Source organism: Natator depressus, chromosome 3, assembly GCF_965152275.1.
Source record: "Natator depressus isolate rNatDep1 chromosome 3, rNatDep2.hap1, whole genome shotgun sequence".
NCBI lineage: Eukaryota > Metazoa > Chordata > Testudines > Cheloniidae > Natator > Natator depressus.
The window spans coordinates 33,275,117-33,297,189 of record NC_134236.1 but is presented as its reverse complement, the minus strand read 5'-3'; the positions used below and the strand labels follow the sequence as shown (position 1 = coordinate 33,297,189).

Genomic DNA, 22,073 nt, shown 5'->3' with positions numbered 1-22,073 from the left:
AGTCGGGGAAAAGCTTGAGCAGGAGGAGATGAGAGCCGGGACAAAGTTATAGGGTGCTTTGAAAGTGAGAAGTAGAATGTGGAACCTAAAATAGGAAGAAAAGGAATATCTGTGCCAGCAGCTCCTTTCGAGAAAGGGAGAAGCAGAGGAAAAGGAAGCTGAACTTGGCAGAGATATTTATAAACTTATTAATGTTCATGAAGTTTTAAGTTTAAATACATGAGCAGTTCACAAATATATATGCATACATGTCCGTTGCATGCAAATGTATAAAAACATATGGCTAACTGTGACTTTTCTAGTTAAACTTAAGAACTTTATAAATTCCTTTTTCATAACAAAATACTAGCAGTTAGTCCATGTATTAAAATAAGTGAAAATCTATGTAGATTTTTGTACCTACACTCATCATGGTATCTGAGCACTTTTATAATGCAAACTATAATGAATAGATTACACAGACAAATGTGGAACTGACCACAGTGTAGTACAGTTGACGTTACCTATATTGGTGGCCCAAGACAATTATATATATTTTAAACATGATGCACAGGAAAGCAGCAACTTTCTTGGATGATTTATTTAATAAAGTGCACCTCTGTTTTGAGAACATACCCTGTGTTAAGTGTGAAACTGTCTCTTTCTTGTAGATTTTAGTGCATGGTGAGCAGAATGAAATGGCCAGATTGAAAGCAGCATTAATACGAGAATATGAGGATAACGATGAAGTTCACATCGAAGTGCACAATCCTAGGAATACTGAGGCTGTGACATTAAACTTCAGAGGAGAAAAACTTGCCAAGGTGTATCATTCATGTTTTCTTAACCATAGCACAGCATTTTCCTCTTTGATGAGGGTTATGTTTTTCCTTCAAGAATATGCCTGCTTTTAATCAATTTCAGATTGTGCTTCTGGACAACTTCAGTATACTATGAGAGGGACATAGTGTAAACACTATTTTTTTTCAGTCTGCCAAGGTCTGTGCTGATACAGACAAGTCTGCCAATGCTTTCAGTCTCTTGATCTCGTTCTATATGGAACTTGTTCCAGGACAGCAGCCCTAGATAATTTCTTAACAAAGAAATAGTACACTAATCTCTGTAGTGTCAGGTCACTGACGTTTATGGAATGATGTAACAGATCTCATTTGCAATTTAGGAAACCATTAGTAAGTCCCACACACCTCAAAAAGACTGTGTGTGTGTAATATAAAAATGGGATTATCCAGCAGATACTTTTTCTGCTTTTTGGAACATGATAGTGAAACTACAAAGGGAATCCAAAGATAATATATTTTACCTAAAGATCTTTCTTGAAAAACAAAGATTTAAATTTGGATATAGTAGGTATTCTTGACAGTTAATGAATCTCCAGTGTTCTAGACTCTCTCTTGCAGAATGAAGGGAGTTATGACAAATGACAACTTGATTTGATGCAATGTTAAATCTTGCAATAAAAGCTGTGAATGTTGGACTAGCTGAGAGCAACTGTGCACAAATGACCTTACAGTGGTACTTATAGAAAAATGTATTCATCAGTCAGCATTTTTCATTTATTCCCCCCAAAAAATCTAGTTCTAGACACTGTTTTGATAGTTTGTCCGAAATTGTCATATAATCAACTTTCTCTCTGCTGAATATAGCCTTTAATTTTTTTTTAAATGTTACATCAAGATTTAAAGAAGGAGTTTTTGAAAAATGAGTAAATGGTATTCATTAAGCATCTGATACTACTCCCAACAAAATCAATGACAAAAATCACATAGACTTCCATGGGGCAGGATCAAGCCCTAATTGACCTCTTCCAGCCTGGTTGACCAAGTATTTGTAGACTCAGAGGTGGGTGGAGTATATAGCGTATACTCAATATGTATACTTACATTCTTTGTATGCATGCTCGTCTGGAAATAATCCCCATAGCGTATGTCTACTTAAAGATTATCTGTATCGTTCTAGGTATATTATTATTTTTTCGTAGTAGGTATTTATACAGAACCTCTGCACTCACACAGCACTTTAGAGATTTTTTTTTTGAAAGGCGAGATCCTTGTCTTTGAAGAGCTTGCATTCTAAATTAGGAAAATATAGAAAGAAAATGAAGGTAATGACATATAATGTACCTTAGTTTGTACAGAGAATCTATAATAGTGAAGGTAATCTCTGGACTTCTGTATCTATGAATTCCCAGCATCCCTTTCTAGCAGGTGCAGTCCTAAAACTTGCATCATAATATACATTGTGCAGTTCTTGAAGGACATAATAGTTACCTGCAAGGGTTATGCTAAAAGTAAGAAGCTTGTTTTGTAAGAATTCAGAAGTGGAAAAGCATATATGGCTGCTGTTTAAGATGTAATTGGTGTTGAATTGTAATAAAAATACCATAGTCAGATCCTGAGAAATCTGATCCACAGGCTTCCTTGTTGTTCTGCCGGTTAGTGACACCAAACACCATAAACGGAGGAGATGAAAAATGTGTTGATAGTACTTATGATGTCACTTGCTTTGGCTGAGAAACTAGAAAGTCTGCAGCTCTGATTCTGTATGGGATCAGTTGACCATATATATACTTCTCATCACTTTTGTGTTAAGTAGACCATGCATGTATGTTCTATATGACAGCTGTTGCAAACGAAGGGAGACAAGACTTGAATATCATTGAGTATCTATGTCACAAGATTTGAATATCATTCTGTTATCATCCAGATCTCTCTGTTGTGTTGTGCCTTTGAAATGTGCTTGCTATCAAAGATTACTCTATATGTATCCTTTGGCCGTGTTGTGAGCTTCCAGTGGTGACATCATCTTCAGTTGTTTAAAAAAGAGCCTCCATTTCAAATCTGCAGAGTTAACCTCCATCCTCCACAGCTTCAGCTTTCCCTGTAACAATTTTGATTTTTCTCTTTTCAACAGGTGATGGGGTTTTTAGCAGATAAGAAGCCAGAGCAAGGACAGCGTGTTTCAGGGATCCTGGTTAAAAGAAACTTTAACTATCACATCCTTTCTCCATGTGACCTGTCAAGTAAGTCAAGATGACATACTGTCATGTGCTCAGTAACTATTCTGAGTTTCCTGGTTTAAAGGCAAAAGATATAGAGGACCTTATATTTGATGCATTATGTTTCTACAATTTCTGTGTGATCAGTACTTGGCTGACATAGATTTTTAAACTTTTATTTAGGCTTAATGTGGGGAAAAGTTGCTTGATATGGGTTAATTACAGCAGTACAGGAATGTTTGTAATATGAAATACCTGTCAGAGACAATTCAAACTGATAGAGAAGGCTTATGCGTAAAGAACACACATTTGCAAGCTTTCTGCCACCATTTCCTTTCCCTCCTGCAATGGCAGATGGTAACCTTAAGCCAGGGGTGGCCAACCTGAGCCTGAGAAGGAGCCAGAATTTACCAATATACATTGCCAAGGAGCCACAGTAATACGTCAGCAGCCCCTCATCAGCTCGCCCCCACCCCGCTCCCAGCACCTCCCACCCGCCGGCAGACCTGCCAATCAGGCCTCTCCCTCCCTCCCCACACCTCGCGATCAGCTGTTTCATGGTGTGCAGGAGGCTGAGGGGGGAGGGAGAGGAGCAAGGGCATGGCAGGCTCAAGGAAGGGGGCAGGAAAGGGTGGAGTAGGGGCAGGGCCTGTGGCAGAGCCAGGGGTTGAGCAGTGAGCACCCCCAGCACATTGGAAAGTTGACGCCTGTAGCTCCAGCCCCGGAGTCGGTGCCTATACAAGGAGCCGCATATTAACTTCTGAAGAGCCGCATGTGGCTCCGGAGCCACAGGCTGGCCACCTCTGCCTTAACTCTTGGACTGAATCTATGTATTGAAGACAAGCATTTATTTATTTTTTGTAAGGCCTTAACCTATGCATCACTTGCTAAGCCACACATCTGTGTTTTCATTGTGTATAACTAGACAATGTTGTGAAGTTTGGGTTTGGTATGGTGCATAAATAGCTTTCAGAACAACTTCTCAAACCTGAATTTGGAGAAAATCTGAAACAAGGTTGAGACCTAGGAAGCTAACTGCTCTGTTCAGTGGGTGAAGTCTGTCACCTTCAACAATTTCACAGCTGATCGCGTTATCGGAAACATCCAACTAATATGCTTACTTGTCATTGTTGGATTTGGAGGCAGATATTAAGGCGGGGCAGTAGGGCAACTAATTCCTAACGTTGGTTGCTGGAGTAAGAAACACGGAATTGAAACCCTTCGTCTGTCCCGGCCCAAAAAGGGGGAGAGAAAAAAATGCATTCCCTCCCTGGTATCAAAAACCAAAACCTCCTCCCATTCCTGTATGGGTGCCAAAAATACCATAGATGGTGGAGGTGGGCCCTGGCCAGTTGTCGAAGCAAGCTTTCCCATGACAGCTTCTAAAATGCATTTATTAGTTTTCAGTACAAAAATCTGCAGCAAATTGAAAACTTAAAATGTGCAGGGAGCATGATTTGAATTACATTTATTCTCAAAATAAATAATACAAGGAACAATATGTTTCTTGAATGGGACAGTGAGACAAGGGGACTTGTGGGAGACAGTGGGTCCCTGCTGAATAATTTACATCTAATGTGCCACATAAAATACAGGGCCTTGCCCATGCCTTAATCACAGACCCAATCTTCTTGTAAGCTGCAACTGGGTTTTTTGTTTTGTTTTTCTGTTTTCTGCCAACTGTATGAAAACTTTTGGAATCAACAATAGCCACCATTCCTCAGCACTGAAAAATCTATTTTTTTAGAAAGTAACTTTAAAAGAACTAACTTCCTTTTCTTTTTTTAATTCCTTCAGATTACACTGATTTGGCTATGAGCACTGTAACACAGACACAAGCCATTCCGTATTCTGGCCCTTTCAATCTGCTTTATTACCAGCTACAGAAACTGACAGGTGTGTGTATTTGAAAAGAGATGTTCAAGATCTGTTGTCATTTCTTTAAAGGTTTTTGTTTTGTTTTAATGCTATTTCTTGGGGAAATCTGAGTGGTAAATTCTGCTGCCCTTTTTCTAACTAAGCTATTAATAATTTGTTGCAAATTTTCACAAGTTTCATTAGATTCTCACTGGCCTTGCCAGAGCTACCATAGGAGCACAAGTGGGGGATCTTTGTGGGATTCTCCTGTGTATATATAATGTAAAACAATGAGCATGAGAAAATATGGGATTCCCAAAATCCCATATTTCAGTAACTGAAAAATATCCAACTGGTATTCAATTACCTGTGTTAAAATTATTCTGGTCTTCAGTTGTTTTCTAGTAGTTAAATGTCTTTATCACAAAAAGTGCCACCACAATTATCATCCCGTTAGTAGTTTTAGCAGAGGCTTAGACATGCTGACTGAAGTATCCTCCTCTCGCTGCTAGAAGTTGTCTCCGAGGCTGTCTCTACACTGCAACCCAGTAGTGTGATATCCCCTACTAGTGTGCAGTGAGTATAAATAGTAATGTAACCACAGTGGCATAGGTAACGGCAGCAGAGCCACAACTGAGCCATGTCGAGTACAAACCTGCCTGAAACTGGTGGCAAGCTTGCCCTGCCTCCCAGTTGCCACAACTCTCCCTCTCCCGGCTTCAGACAAACACTGACCCACCATCCTACTGTATGGAGCCTCCTTCTGATGTGTGTGTCTGTATTTCTAGTGCTTTTTTTCTTTAACTTTGTAGGCAACATATATATAAAAGCTTAAGGAATTTGATCCAGGGGTTCATAAGTATTTGGGAAAGAAGTGATTAGAAGCACACCTTCCCAAATTGTCAGTGAAATAGTGAGCGAATTTGAAGTCCTGTTTTTGGACACTGTTTGCTGAGACACTTACTCCAGAATAAGAAATGGGTATAAAACAAGGGCAAAGAAAATCAAATTATTTTCTTCCTTGGTATCTTAGTAAGTGTATTGTTCATCCACTGGGATAGGGTAAAAATGATAGTCGTATACCTCACCATTTACTTAGTTTCCTCTTGAAAAAGAATCAGTCAACCTTCAAGTCTAATTTTTTTTATAGAAGACAAAGATAGAAGCAGGTTGTTCATTTAATTGTAAATATTTGGGTTAAAATCATGGAAGATGTGTCTAAATCTCCTAGACTTCTTTGACAATCTCAACCTTTGTTTGTTGTATCTCACTGCATGATTTACATTCATTGAATTCTGAGGCTCTCCAGGCCACTTTACTATTTGCTTGGCTACTTTACAATTCCATACATTACTTTTTACACAAGAAAATATTCATACGTGTTGTTTTCTACAGGTTATAAAACTTGGTATTTGTGAAATCTAGCATCTTTCTAGCAGTCTTCACTAACAAGGTTAATTGTGACCAGATACTTAACACAATTAATATTAATAACAAGGGAGAAGTGCCTCGGGCCAGAATAGGAAAAGAACAGGTTACAGAATACTCAGACAAGTTAGATGTATTCAGGTTGGCAAGGCTTGATGAAATTCATCCAATAGTGAAGAACTAGCCAACCCAATCTCTGAACCATTAGTGATTTTCTTTGAGAATTCATGGAGGATGGGTGAAGTCTCAGAGGACTGGAGAAAACAGTAGCTATATTGAAAAAGGAAGACCCAGAGAATCACAGACCAGTCAGCCTAGCTTTGATACGTGGAAAAATACTGGAACAAATTATTAAACAATCAGTTAGTTCAGACCTAGAGGATAAGACAAGTAATAGTGCTCCCTCCCTAGTGCTCCCTCCCTAGTAATAGCTACACCCCTCGTGGAGGTGGGGTTTTTTTGAGTGCTGGGAGAGCTCTCTCCCAGCACTCTGCCACAACCACACAAGCCATGTTAAAGCGCTGCCAGTGTAGACTAGCCCTCAGGTAGCTCCACATCAGAATATCCTATAGCCCAGTGGATAGGGCACACACCTGAGAGGTGGGAGATCAGAGTTCAAATCTCTTCTCCTCTTCAGGTGAAGGAGGGACTTTGAACCAGTTATGAGGGAGGTGGCATCACCACACCTACTTTCTTTGTGAATTTAGCCCTAAGCTGCTTTTTTCAACTGGTGTGCTTTAGTTAATGCACTGCACTATTAAAACATATCAACTAGAACAGCTAATATGGCCAGTGTTACACACTAAAAAGCCAAAAAAGTGTCACTGAGTGTGTGGAGGAGTATATGTTTGAGGGGAAAGAAATGGATTGCATATATATGGCCCACACACTCTAAAACAGAGAACCCCACTGAAATAGAAGGGTTTTCAATCCTTCAGCATTTGTTTAAACCAGATATATTTTATTGTGCAAATATAGGTATTCTGTTTTATAATAATTTTTTTTGCTATGTAATTTGCTCTCATTAACCAATTTTTGCTACATTGTAGGTGATGTAGAGGAAATTGAAATCCAGCAAAAGCCAGCCTTGAAGGTTTTCAAAAATATTACTGTGATCCAGGAACCTGGCATGGTGGTACTTGAGGTAAGTGTGAAAATGGGGAGAGAGAAATATTCCATTCCTTGTTTTGTAGAAACCAATGTAATGGACAGTGGCTTTTGTGCTGAGTTAAATGAGAGATCATTAAGTTATTTATGCTGAGTATCGAGTTAAAGGTGTAAGGTCACTGGTAAAGTTTCCTTGAGTGGTCATCTTACTCTGATATGTGTCATTTTATTTAACCTTTTAAAATGTTTATTTTACTTCTTCACTGCAGTTAGATACCCCAGGAGGTTTGATGTGTAAGCATCACTGTTCATGCCACTAGTATTAGAGATGTTTCAGAGTAGCAGCCGTGTTAGTCTGTATTCGCAAAAAGAAAAGGAGTACTAGTGGCACCTTAGAGACTAACCAATTTATTTGAGCATAAGCTTTCGTGAGCTACAGCTCACTTCATCGGATGCATTCAATGGACTGTATTTTCCACTGAATGCATCCGATGAAGTGAGCTGTAGCTCACGAAAGCTTATGCTCAAATAAATTGGTTAGTCTCTAAGGTGCCACTAGTACTCCTTTTCTTTTTTAGTATTAGAGAGAAACTTTACTAACAGCTTTGTGAGGAGGCAATTGCCTATCAGTGCTAGTCATTAACTAGCACTGTAGAAATGCTTTAAAAGTAATAGAGCAATTCTGTAGTGGTCCAAATTTCAGACCCTGTGCCATTTTCTCCCTGGCAGATAGTAGTTGAAAATAATGCCAAGACTATGTTCATTTGCTAAAGAAGCGTCTCAGATCGTTTGATAGTAATCCCTCTAGTGTGTCCAAAGAGAGTGAAAAACAAAGGAGAAGGAGCCTCTGGAATCTGAGAATGTGTCATGGTGGGGAATGGAGAACTTCTAGGTGACTCCATTTTCAATTCACAAAGTCATATTTGTTTTAAAATTAATATAGTGCAAAAGGTATCCAAAGCTATTGAAGTTAGTCTCTTCAGCGCAAATCAGAGTATAGAGTCAAGAGAATTTCATGGCTGTTATGACATTTTTATGTTGTATTATTCATTCGGTCCAGATTATGCTGTTGCCAGGGTATTATTATTAATTTTTTTTTTCAGTGGGTGGCAAATCCTGCTAATGATATGTATGCAGACACTGTAACAACAGTGATCCTGGAAGTTCAGTCAAATCCCAAAATACAGAAAGGTATTAAATTTAATTTGTGTATATTTAATTGTAGCATACTCCTTAGCATCTCTGCTGTTGAGAATCTTAGCAGACTTTTTACATTATGATAAATTTATTTTCATTATGAAGCAAAATGCTTATTAATGGGCAAACAGACTTGCTGTTTAAAAACAAAACTGATTTGATTTGTATTGTTGGTTAATTGGATTCTTTTATATGTAAATGGCAACTTGTGCATTAATGTATGGAAAAATTACAGCCATATTATTACAGAACAGATGAAGTCGTTTACACGTACAAAGCTAAAAGAAAGTAAAATTTTACATTGTAAGTGATTCACGATACCACATCTAAATATTTATTTTAGCCTCTCATTTGAAAGTCCTGTTTAGAAGTGGACCGTATCACGAGTAGCATTTTTCTGTCAATATGAAGAAATCTACGTATGTTAATAATGCATTATTTGTATTTTGCCTAGTTTTAGATATATACCCATTGACATCAGTAATCAAATAGCATTACTAGGTCATAACAAAATTATTTATCAGATGCTGGATGTGAAGTTGCTGACTAGTTCAAGTAACAAAGCAACTTTGCTGGGACTAATGGTGGTGGTGTCTTATGACTAATTCATGTATTTTACTGTATTAATGAACTGGAACAGGGGCTGCATGATGGATTGAAATGTACTGGTGAAGTTGTTTTCAGTTAGTAGAAAGTATGAAGAATGGTGTGACACTCCAAGAGGATGAACATTTAGGGAGACTGTGCAGCATGATGGCAGTAGAAATTAAAAGGTGGATAAATAACAATAATGCACATTGGCAAAAATAGTCTAAAAGTTCTCATATCCTCTGTGGTCTGTATCGTATACTCTTTGCCAATACATACCTTTATGCTTGGAACACATACAGTCTTCTTCATGTTAAGGGCCAAATCAAATTCTGCCTTCATATGCTCTTGCTCATCTATGAAAATTGATGAGAGCTGTGTGTGTATCTGAGAGCAGGATCTGGTCCCCAATTTTGGACATGGTCACGTAATTCGGACCAAAATTTTGGTCCTTGGGGATGGAGGAAATTTACAAAATGTAATATTTACAACATTCCTATGTGTAGGTTTTTGTTTTGTTTTTTAAATTAATAGATGCTATTCTGTTTTACCTTAAGCATTTCCTGCTGTACTTGCAGCCTATTATAGTGAAGTGCCAGCACTGCTATAGTTAAGGTTAAAACGAGCTTTCTTTTTTCTTATCAGTGTTTTTTTTCGCACAGGTAGGGTTGCAATCATCACACTGGGATCTCAGACACTTAAGAGTTACCCCAACAGAGGGCATGCCACCTACTAGCCCCTTAGAGGAATTCAAATTACAACCTCATTAGTCAAAGACTTTGGTTCTCCAGTTAGGTATTCACAAGCACTTGTAAGCCATATCTACACTACACACTTTGGTCGACACAAGTTATGTCTGCAGAAAGCTGCCGTGGTTAGTATATTGCTTGTGCACGTGCATACTTAGCTCCTTGTGTTGATGCTGTGTGTACTCACCAGGAGTGCTTGTGCCAGTGGGTAGGTATCCCACTGTGCAACCCACCACCATCCAGTGTACTGTCTTTTGGGAAGTTTTGGCAATGCATGGTGGGGCAGAAACAAATCACACAGAGGTGACTGAGAGCAAGGGGGAAACTTCCCAGAGTTCAAATGTCTCCATCCCATAATTTCATCTATATATCCCATAATTTTCATGCCTTGTTTAAAAATCCCACAAACCCGTGCAGTCTTTGCTGTCTGCCTACTCTGGCAGAAGCATGGAACGTGCACAGCTCTGCACTATTGTCCTGAGCACTGCAAGCACAGGATGCATGATTGCAGAGCCATAAGAACTGTATCACCCGGGAATATGATGATTTTCTGGAAGATGATGATTGCTGTGGGACATAGCAAGAACCAATTCCAGGTTGTTGATGGCATTTGTAAAGCAGCTGCAGATGGTGAAGCACCACTTCTGGGCCCAAGAAACAAGCACTGACTGGTGGGATTGCCTCCTAATGCAGGCTTGGGATGCTGAGCAGTGACTGCAGAACTTTTGGATGTGCAAGGCCAGGTTTTTTTTCGAGTGCTTGTTCATGTCGATTCCATTCTAGGTGTGCGCACACCCACGGGCGTGGCCGTCGGAGATTTTTGTCTTAGTGGTACCCGTAGGGCTGGCTGTGGCGTCCTCTAGCGTTCCGCGCTCATGCCATGGTATAACAGGCGCTGCTGGCCCATGTCCTCTCAGTTCCTTCTGACCCCCCCGGGGTGGTCAGTCGGAGCGCCTCTCTTGCTTGACAAGAGCTAGCAGTTTTCTTCCCTTGGACTTTGTGCCTTTCAGCCTCTTGTACATGATTGATAGTGTTAAGAAGTTGTTAAGTAGTTCTTAAATGTTAGTTAGTTAGTTAGTTAGGGTCCCAGTGGGGACTTTGCCCCAGAGCAGGGCATGCCCCAGGCTCCCAGGTTTAAGCCCTACTCGGACTGCAGCTGGCCTATGCCTGTGAGTGACTGCCATAACAGCTGCCTTAAGTGCTTGGAGGAGTCACACATTAAGGAGCGTTGCCAGATCTGCAGGAACTTTTGGCCCTGTACCCAAAAGGAGAGGGATATTCACCTCAGGGCTCTCCTGATGGAGTCCGCCCTCCACCTGGCTTCCGAGCCTTCTATGCAGGCTGCACCGAGCACCTCTGCCTCCGTGCGCAGTGCGCCGCTGGCACTGGCCTCTTCCCGACACAGTTCACCATCACCGGTACCGAAAATGAGGGCTAAGAAGCACTCTCTGGCACCGAGCAAGAAGGCCCAGGGTCATCCAGCAAAGGACCCGGGCCTGCCTGCCAGCCTTCGCCAGAGCTATACAAGCATGCCTCCATGGCTGGGGCTCTTAGCCCCTTTAAAGGTCTGCCACTGACTCCAGGGAGCAGTTTGGGGCCCGCAACTCTGCCTGCACCGTTGTCATCCCAAGCCCAGGCGCAGAGAGAGCACGTCTCCACCTGCCCCTATGATGTCTTCGGTGCCGCAGGAACAAGCTAAGGCTCTCCAAGAGGGCAAGCGCACTGTTAAGGCCCCTGAGGAGGCGGGGAAGCACCGCCAGTTACCAGACAAGAAACAGTGATCCCGAGGCAGGTCCCAGTCTCGTCCCTTGGTGTCCCAATCTCATTGTCGATCACCCAGACCCTCCTCACAGTCTCCTCAGCGCTACTCTCCGGCATGGGGACGACACTCCCCACGCTATGACTGGCATTGCTCACCTTCTTGCTGATCTACCTCTAGACGTTAGTCTAGAGACAGGAAGGGGAGGGTGAGCTGGAAATGGTGGAGGTGGGGAACTTGCTATATATTGCGGGGGATTATGGGTGAGAGGAGACACACACACACGGTGGAGGTGGGGAACTTGCTATATATTGCGGGGGATTATGCGTGAGAGGAGACACACACACACGGTGGAGGTGGGGAACTTGCTATATATTGCGGGGGATTATGCGTGAGAGGAGACACACACACACGGTGGAGGTGGGGAACTTGCTATATATTGCGGGGGATTATGGGTGAGAGGAGACACACACACACACCAGTCTTCCCTCACATGGCTAAAGTTCCTATAATCACCATGTAATAAAACTGCCAAGTACTTGGGATATAGACCATGTCTGAGATTTCTCTCACCAGCCATGCTAGCAACTATGCACTCCCAACATTTCAACAACCATTATCCCCATTCCACTACAACAAAGTGGGGAGGGGGAGGGACATGTAGGAATCACAAAACAACCATGCACCCTGGTGGAAACAACAGTGGACTGGGACTCAAAAAACCTAGACTCTGTTTTTGGCTCTGCCATTGGCCTGTGGGATTACGTTGGCCAAGTCACTTTGCCTCACTTTCCCTATCCGTACAATGCAGATAATAATATTTCCCTTCTGAAAATCTACCAAGGAAAAGAGCTGTATAAAGTTAGGTGGTGGTATTATTTCCTGGCCCCAGTAGCCTCTGAACTGCAAATCTCCATGATAATTACAACTGCCTAAATCACCATTAAGTCCTACCAACAACATTTCTCTTTCTGTTTTTTTTTAAAAAGGGAAATTACTGGCAAAATTAATAAATGGCAAAAACTTCATCAGCGCACAGTAAAGGTTGCCCCATGGTAGCTCAGGGTCTTCCAGAACGTCAAGTTCAGCAAAACCCAAACTTGTGAAAACCAGGAAATACAGACAAACTAAAAGCCCATTCTCTTAACACTGCCCTCTTTGAGCAATGCCCCAGTACAACCTTAAAACAGACTTGCACTCTGCATTTGCACCGTACTGAACAGGAGCTTCCTACACCCACTGCAGCCTACGCCCCAGAAAGGAAACCCCATCTGCTAACTTTTACAAACCCTACAGCTCCTTTTACAAACCTATCACCTTATGCACCAATGTCATCTAACATTACACTTTTACTTACTCTTCATTAAACTCACAGACAGCACTCATCTCCCACTTAACTGTTGACAATCCCCATGGCAAGAAGACTCCGTGCCTTGCTAGTGACAGCCTACACAACACTGCTGAAATATACATACTGGATCTGTCCAGGGATACACTCACTTCTTTCCTTTAATCACACACACACAGGGGTCAAGGAGAGAAAGGAGCTCATATACACTCGCAGCAGGGCACAGTCCCACAGATTGCTTCAGACCACAATCACAACTCTTTTCAAGTTGTTCCAACTAATTCCTCTCTCATTCAATGTAACTACACCTAACAAAGTGAATGCAGCTAGATTACATGCAGATAATTCCTAGTGGTTAACTCTGTATTTCCTGGTTTTCACAGGAAAAAAAAAGTTTCAGTTTTGTTGCGCTTAATAAGATACTGGAAGGGCAATCTAAACTGCGCTAAAGAAGTTTTTGCCATTTAAGAGAGTGAGGTATTGTCCGAATTTATGAAACCAGAAAGCAAAGCAGATTATAAACAGAAGTGAAACTGTTGTCATTACCCAACTGAATAAAATGTAAAAATTAAACAAACACCATAAATTGTGAAAAATAAATAGAAATAAGTAAAAATTAGACTTGTAAAACTCTTCCTGTTTGAATAGCCTGGTGAATTTAGTAACAAAAGTGAAGGAACTTGTTTCAAATATGGTCTGTAAGCTCTTCCTTTAAAATGCAACTTTTTTCTTAGTATTTCATGAAACATTTTTGTTTTCAATTATAAATTTCCATAAAGAAAACTATGCAGACTTTTAGCAACTATGACTTGTAAATTAACTATATTGTAATGGTAAACATTTGCAAGAGGAAAATACAACACAGGCAAATGTCAATGAAAACCTAATGCTGACTTCTTAATTTTTTTCAGCTGCAGTGCATAAGATTTCAAAAAAAGTAGATATGGATGTATTTAGCAAAAGGATGGAGATCATGCTTCAGTAAGTTGGCTTGTCATATTATTCATAACCAAAACCGGTCAGTTAGAAACATTATTTGTTTGTCATGCAAATGTGGTGATTTTAGCATAATTTATATGGCCACTAAATATATGGCCTATAAAGAAACACAGTTCTCACCTACATTTTGCCCATTTCGTTGTTTGCATGTATAGTAATTCAGAAAAGGCTGCAGAGATTTATATCAGTTTCATTTCTGTGAAGCTCAGTAATTAAGTAAACCAAAGGATAAAAGGTAATAAATCCTGCAATATCTTGACAGACTGTTTCAGGATATTTTTTTCTGATCACTTAAATTTTTTGAACCAAGGGCGTGATTTTTTTTGTTCTAGAGATGCTGAGAATCTGTACTTCCCATTGACTTCAATGAGAGCTGTAGGTACTCAGCACCCCTGAAAATCAAGCCATCACTGTCACAGTTTTAGGGTAACTGCATTCCCCCTGTATTCCACATCGGTGGTCCATTTCAGAACTGCCCAGGCAGGTCTCCCGCTGTTGCCTGTGTCTGGGCACTTGTCCTACTCCCTTCTGCCTGGGGTTTAAGGCTGCACAGTGCTCTGCTTGACACTGATATCCCCAGCAAGCCAGTATGCCTAAAGGCTAGCTCCTGGGCTCCCTCTCTGAGGACTATGAACAGTGTATTGCCAGCATTTACAAAGTAATACACAGTTCTTTCTGAGTTAGCATGTTTATTCTTAAGCTAAAAACATTACAGAGAAAACATATAAAAACAATAAAAGTTCCTATACACAGGCTAAAATCTTACCAGAAGTCACCCATCAGTCTTTCCAACCCTTTTGCAAGGGTTGGGACCCCTTTGGACAGAAGGTCCTGTCTGTTTGCTGGATCAGAAAGAACGCCTTGGTCAGTTTTTAAATGCAGCCTTTTTCTGTGAAAAGCTCTTTCTTTGCCTGTTGGTCTCTGGGAAACCCATTGTGAACCAGTATATGCAAGACTCCCCAGGGGGTGGGTCGATTTGGGGGGTATTTACAACCTGAGAAATTCACCTTAACCCCACCCCCCACCCCTCCCCACTGGTTTTGGTTCCTGAAGGAGCTGTGATAACCCTCCCACTGGAGTTGCATACAATACTTGGCCCACAGTGATACATCAACTTAATGCAATATGGTCCCAAAGATATTGCATGGAATTGCAATATCCATCACAATCACTTCTTACTAACATACTGTATTTTGAAATCCTGTAATATCTATATTTTTCGTGGACTTGCCTTGACATTTGTTCTCTCTGTTCCATAGAAGCTTGGGGCAGGGGGAAGGAAGCTGCACTTGCTGAAGTCAGTGTGACTTTTGGCCCTGACTTACTAACAGATTTTTTTCAGTAAAATCCTTAAAGTTGTTTAAAAATCCACTTTAATAATAACTGAGGTCAGTATTTGTCATCTATAATTTTAAAGTTAAATTAACCCAGTCAGTGACTGAAACCAGATACTGTGCTAACAGAATCTGTCTGGAATCCAAAGATAATTTTAAAAAAGAGAGAAAAACTAGTTTGCCATTTGGCTATGTTTTTACAATTATAGGCCTTTGTTTTAGGGACATGTTTGGAGAGGACTGTGTTAGTGCAAAAGATGGCTTTGTTCTAAGTGTCACAGTGGATGGAAAGACTGCAAATATTTCATTGGACACACGGGTATGTATAGTTAAATTCATTGATATTATTTGAATTGTGCTCTAGGAGCAAATAGGCAAAATAAGACAAAATATCTGTCTCATGGGCTTTAAAGTCTGATATATAATGGTGATGATCCCTGGAATATTGTGCATCACTTGCTAGGGGACATATTTTGGTACACAGCATCACAACAGATTAATCCCATTCAGAAATCTTTCAGAGAAAAAACTAACATCTGATTCTTCTGCTTTTGAAAGAGAAACTTTCAATATTTTCCTTTGTAGCAACTGTACTTTCTATAAGTAAAATTGCAATTAAATAAAAATTTATAAAAACAGAGTAGGGATGGTAGAGCTAGAATAACTGATATAACTTACTGATTTAGAAAATTTAGACTCTTAAAATTTAGACAGGTCTGAATAAAGGCAAACAATCATCTAGTAGGCAAATGTGCCAAGCAAATCAGATTTGCCTATCTTGATCCTGAGTAACTAAATCCAAAATCTGCAATGCCCACAGAGAGCGTGAAGTATCTTGTCTATTTATCAGTTAGATTAAGGAATAAAGCTGAAATGTATTGAAACTTCTTTTTAGGAAGATGATGTACATCTGATGATTAGAACAATGCGGTGATGAAATAAATGGTTAATATCCTCCAGTGTTCTAATCTAGTGGTCCCCCGACATGGATTAGGACCCCATTGTACTAGGTGCTGTACAAACACAGAACAAAAAGATGGTCCCTGCCCCAGATTGTTTAGACCATGTAGAAGAGAGAAAAGTACCAGAAGCCTAAAGAGAAACTTGTACTGCTTAATCAAAATATATTTTAGTATTATATTTTATATCATTTATACTGGTGTACACACTACTGACTTCAGCGGCATGTTATCAGGCCAGGTGTACTCTGGAAACTTGTGCCAGTATAGTAATGTTGGTGAGAGGTGTGATTTCCCTCCCTCCCTCCCCGTTTCTATACTGTCAAAAGCCCTAGTGTTGACACAGTTATGTTGGCAAAAAAGTGCTTTTGACAGTATATCTTATTGCATGCACTGAACCAGTATAAACTATGCCAGCCAAAGCACTCTTTTGCCAGTATAAGTTACGTCTACACTAGAAGGATTTGCCAGTATAGTTATATACTCTCCATAGTCTCTCCTTTGTGCCTGAATGATTCACCTTAATCAACACTAAGACACTAAGAAACCATAAAGAAATGGATAATTGCCAAAAGCTTCTATTTTAAAAAGCAGGGATTTTTTTAAAAAAACACACTAAATGTTAAGTAGGGTTGGGTTCAGATTTGTGCACAATGAATCATAGCATTTGGTTTTTGCATCTTGGCTTAGTGGAGCACAGGGATGTTGCTCGGCTGATGGGTTTTGGCTCAAGGTTACACTTTGTTGTAGAAGGGGGATCATCCAAGCCTCATTTTCATCTGCTTTTAAGGTGGAGCCTTTGTTTGCCCTCGTGGCTGGGGTGCCTGTCCAGAAAGGAGACAAGAGTGGAAGGGAGTAAATAGTGTCTTCCAGACTAAAAGAGCCACAAGACGCACCAAAAATATAAATCCTTGTTTGCTGCCATTTGTTTGTTAGTTACACGAGTCAAAGAGCTACTACTGTCAATGGGCTTCTCTATGTGGGTGAATTAGCAAGTTTCAAGTAGACATAGATGTTTTGCCTCTCAATAAAAAAATGAATTGCTTTAATGAGTAAACAGGGCGCTGGATTTTATTTTGAAATAAACTTTATTTTCTGAGTGTGCAGGTGACCATGAGTGGGTTAAAATTGAATTATTTACAGCAGAGGTGTTGATTGGCACTGTATTCCAAGCTTCTACCTAAAATAATTTAGTAAAGTGCAGATGAGGTCACAGATTAAGTTAAAAACTTTGGGGTGCCACTTGATGGACTAGGACTTGATTTTGAACCAAATCTAGTTCACAAAACTAGACTTACTATTCAATAATTCCAAAATTAACGACTAATCAAGCACAAACTTGTATCTAGTTTTGTTGTTTCTCAGCAAGACTGATGTAAATCTTTTGCTGAACTATCTTATGTGTAGGCAAACTGCTTAAAAGACTGCAATGCAGCTGAAATCTCTTGATAATTTTCCTTACAATTTGCTTCCCCACTGTAGGAAATGTTTTATTGCTGGTTAGACTGTTATCTACTATTCCTTCTCCTAATTGGCTTTACTTACAATTTTTTTTTAAGAAAGGTAAATTTACAGGGCTTTTTTATTCTGACTTCTTGATTATACACATCTCTCCTTCCAGACTGCTGAATGTGAGCCAGGAAATGAAGATGATGAATCCCTTCGGGAAATGGTGGAGTTGGCTGCCCAGAGACTCTATGATGCCCTCAGCCCAGTACATTGACCTGACTGACCAGTATATATCTAGGAAACACAAGAACAGTCTTTTTAATACTTGATTCAATTTCTCAATTTTCATTAAAAAACAAAACAAAACTTGCCTTTAGTAAGCCATATGTACTTATTCCCTGACCACAAAACTGCTTAGTTCTCATTACAAATAACAGATAGACAATCTGTTATAGCAACTCAATTTATGTGTAATGTACATGAGTGAATATATGTACAAATGAACCCATTAATAGGACTTATGCACATAAGAGGAGAAATTTCTTACCCTGATATGCTGTAGTAGACAACCTAAAATGATGATAAAAAATGGGAGGAATCTTATATTTTCAAGGTGTGCTGACCTGTTGGAGGAGGAGTTGGGTTTTCTACTCCCCTATATATATATAATATAGGGTTTTCTGCTCCCCTATATATTTTATACAGAGAGTTGTCTTTTTATTTTTTCTTGCTGTTTTTTATGGTAATAGTATAGTGACTAATAAACACACCTCTTGCAGTCATCTGTACTAAATTATCATTTACCCTTAAAATGAGAAAGTAAGGTGAAGATCTTAATAGTAAAGGCTTTTTCAACTAAAATGAGAAATCACAATAGATTCCACACAAACCAAGGATAACTAAGTGTTGAGCATCCACAGCCCCTGTTGATTTCAGCTGGAGTTGTGTGGTTACCTGGAACTTCTACAAGTCAGGCCTTTAGGCCCCAATTCATTAAAGCACTTGAGTCTGAGGGAAGATAAGTGGGTTAAGTCCATGCTTAAGTTCTTAACAGAATTAGAGCCTAGAAGACTACATGGTGGAAGCAATGAAACTGACCATAAGGAAGAGGCTGTCAAATACACAAAATAAACTATGAGAGAGATCATTTTAGCCTATCGCTATCCATTACAATAGTCTCAGGTGTTAATATTGGCCCAGTTCTGCAGTTCACTGCATGTGGGCACACCAGTGTGCCGGCACAAAGCCCCATTCAAGTCAATATAACTGTAGTTGCAGAGTGGCAGCTACACATAGTGAGTTGTGGGACTGGAGGCCTAAAGTGGGGGAACAAAATTTCTATAGAAATGTGATTTTTAAGTCTGCATTTTTAAATCACACTGAAAAATGTTCAGGGAAAGTGTGGGGTTCCTAACAGAAGAATATAAAGGTATCTTTACATCATTCACAAGAAATGTGCTTCTTTTTTTTTTTTCCAGAGTTGGTTAAAGTGGCATCAGATAATTCTCAGTAGTAATATCAATGAAGAACATTTATGTGTTAGCGTCTCTCTCTCAAAATAATTGGTTGTCCCCAACTAATTATATAAGGATAAAAAACTATTCATAAAGAAATACTGATAAATGCAGTTAGCATTTTTTCAAAAAAGAAAACCTCTCTGTGAAATGTTCTTGTTTTTAAAATGATACTGTCAAGGATTTCAGATGCAACATCTGTTTTGCATTAAATGTTTATAATCTGGTGGGAAATATCCTCTAATCTATTTTTACACTCTCTTTTACTATCTATAATTTTTCTATGGTGCCCATCACTGTAGTATTAAAGTCATAGAGAATTTTTTTAATATAGCCTCTGTGACAGTGTTAATATTGTTTGGCTACTGCAAAGTGACCAAAAAGTTAATTATTCCCAAGAGCTGTGTTGACTGCATGAATAACACTTCTATCTTAAGCAGCAAATACAAGAGTTTGTCATGCTGGTTTGTTTCATAAAAACTTCAAGAGGAAATCACAGTTTATTCAGTTGAAAAGAGGACAATCATCTCTGAGTAGAATGCTGTTTTCATGAACAAAAGAAATTAAAAATGGTCTAAAGTATCTGAAATTGTCCTTTTGTATTTAATCATTTAAGTATTTCAGTATATTGGTTTTCAAACTGGTTCATGGAATGCTTCCTGGTGCTTAGCACAGCTGCATTGGAAAAACATTTCTCAATCTTCAAGCAGTAACATTTCCTGCAAATTGTGGTCATGTCTAAGACTCCCTTAGGATTTCCCGAGAAGAGATGCTGTATTTCCTCTCCCATAGCAAAGGACTTTAAATAAAAATAAACAGCTGAGATCCAAAATGGTCTGGGGATGTAACTAAGCAACTTCCTACCAACTCATTGCATTAAATAGGTTATTTTTAGTGGTAGGCACGGAAAGATTAAGTGATACTTTGCCTGAGTTTGAGTCACTGTTTGAATCTGGCAAATTCTGAGGTCATTCTATAACCTGTATAATACAGGACATCAAAGTAGATGATCACAATAGTCCTTTCAGGCCTTGGAATCTGAATATGAAGAACCTCTTCTGTATAGGTGAGTACATGTTGTTTCAGCTGTGCATCCCTAAATTTGTGAGCCCTCAACAAGAAGGATTTGCACAAGCACTCATCAGGGATGTGGCTCTCCCCCAGCAGGAAAAGGTATCTGTGACGGCTATCAGCTGGAGGATGAGTCCATCACAGCTTGCGCAGGGCTTAAACCTTTAAGATTTAGAGTCTGCAATGGTGGCTGGTGCCGCACTCTGATGTGCAGGGTGGAAAATCTCCTGGTTTTTTTCTGAAACAGCTAAATTACAGAATTAATCAAAGATAAAAGGGTAAAAGCAAAGAAGTATATCTCAAACTGTTTATAAAAGATGAGTTTACAGCGAAGAGAAAGATAGCTGATTCTACAGGTACGAGATTCAGTGTTGCTGGTATGGGCACTAATAAGGAACTGAAGCAGGGTCATGGCTGAGCCTTTGCACGGAAGCATAAGGAGGCACAGGGTGGATGCATGGCCTCAATGTAACTGCTATTCAAAAATGCGTTAATGTGTGTATTTTTGCTATCAGAATTGGGCTGCATGCCCAAAGTCCTGTTCAATATTTTCACTAATGACTTGGATAATGGGGTGGTGAATATACTTATGAAAGTGGCAGAGGACCCCAAGCTGGGAAGGGTTGAAAGCATGTTGCAGGACAGGATTAGAATTCAAAAGACTTTGACAAATTAGAGAATCGCTCTGAATTCAGCAAGATGAAATTCAATAAAGACAAGTGCAAAGAACTACATTTAGGGGGAAAAAATCAAATGCACATTAAAAAATGGAGACTAACTGGCTAAGCAGCAGTACTGTTGAAAAGGATGAGGGGTTATAGTGGATCACAAATTGAACATGAGTCAACAATATGATGAAGTTGCAAAAAAGGCTAATACCATGTGCAGTGAGTGCATTAACAGCATTGTTGTATGTAAGATTCTGCAGGTAACTGTCCTGCACTATGCAGCACTGGTGAGGTCTCATCTGGACCACCGTATGTTAAAGGCTGTTATAAAGAGGACAGTGATCAGTTGTTCTCCATGCTTACAGAAGGTAGGACAAGAAGTAAGGGGCTTAACCTACAAGAACAGAGATTTAGGTGGGCTATAAGGAAAAACTTGCTAACTATAAGGGTAGTTAAGCTCTGCAATAGGTTTCCAAGGGAGGTTGTGGAATCTCCCTTATTGGAGGACTTTTAAGAACAAGTTAGACAAACAGCTGCCAGAGACATTGTCACCCCAGTCTAGGTTTAGGTGGTACTCCTTCAGTGGAGGGGCTAGACTGGATGACCTTGCAAGGTCCCTTCCAATCCTACATGTCTGTAAGTCTGTGTAATGCAAACTCTCCCCTGAAGGGTTTCTAATCTACGCCCCCCCCGCGCAACCCTGTCGCAGGTAGAAAGAGCATCTTTGACTGGCAGTGCAATAGGCCGTGAAAAGGGCTCACGAGCATTGCTTCCCCTCTGAGTGCAAACGCCAAGCACGGGGCAAGGGGCGGCTGCCAGCAGGAATCCCTGGCAATGCACCCAGCCCTGGGAGGGGGAGGCAGGGGCGATGCCTGGGCTCACCTGGGGGGCTGGTGCCCGGGCCTAGCTGCGCCCCACAGCGGCACGCTGACCCCTGTGGCGCCGGCTCGCGGGTCCCCCCCGTGAGAGGAACGGGTGCCGCCAAGGCGGGCGGTTGGGGCGGGGTGGGCGCGGCCCTGGGAGGGCGGTGAGGGGCCGGCGGGACGCAGCG

The 22,073-nt window shown here is 40.3% G+C and overlaps 1 protein-coding gene across 1 annotated transcript in view; it reads left to right on the top strand.

Moving 5' to 3' along the window:
- CPSF3 (cleavage and polyadenylation specific factor 3) overlaps window positions 1-19,874 on the top strand; it is a 55,721-nt gene extending 35,847 nt beyond the window's left edge. Inside the window, exons 11-18 of the mRNA XM_074947680.1 lie at window positions 651-803; window positions 2,911-3,019; window positions 4,793-4,891; window positions 7,330-7,424; window positions 8,491-8,578; window positions 13,940-14,009; window positions 15,584-15,680; window positions 17,942-19,874. Coding sequence (XP_074803781.1) covers window positions 651-803; window positions 2,911-3,019; window positions 4,793-4,891; window positions 7,330-7,424; window positions 8,491-8,578; window positions 13,940-14,009; window positions 15,584-15,680; window positions 17,942-18,043 — 813 coding nt within the window. The 3' untranslated portion in view covers window positions 18,044-19,874. The remainder of the gene's footprint in view (window positions 1-650; window positions 804-2,910; window positions 3,020-4,792; window positions 4,892-7,329; window positions 7,425-8,490; window positions 8,579-13,939; window positions 14,010-15,583; window positions 15,681-17,941) is intronic.
- Window positions 19,875-22,073: the final 2,199 nt, after the last annotated feature.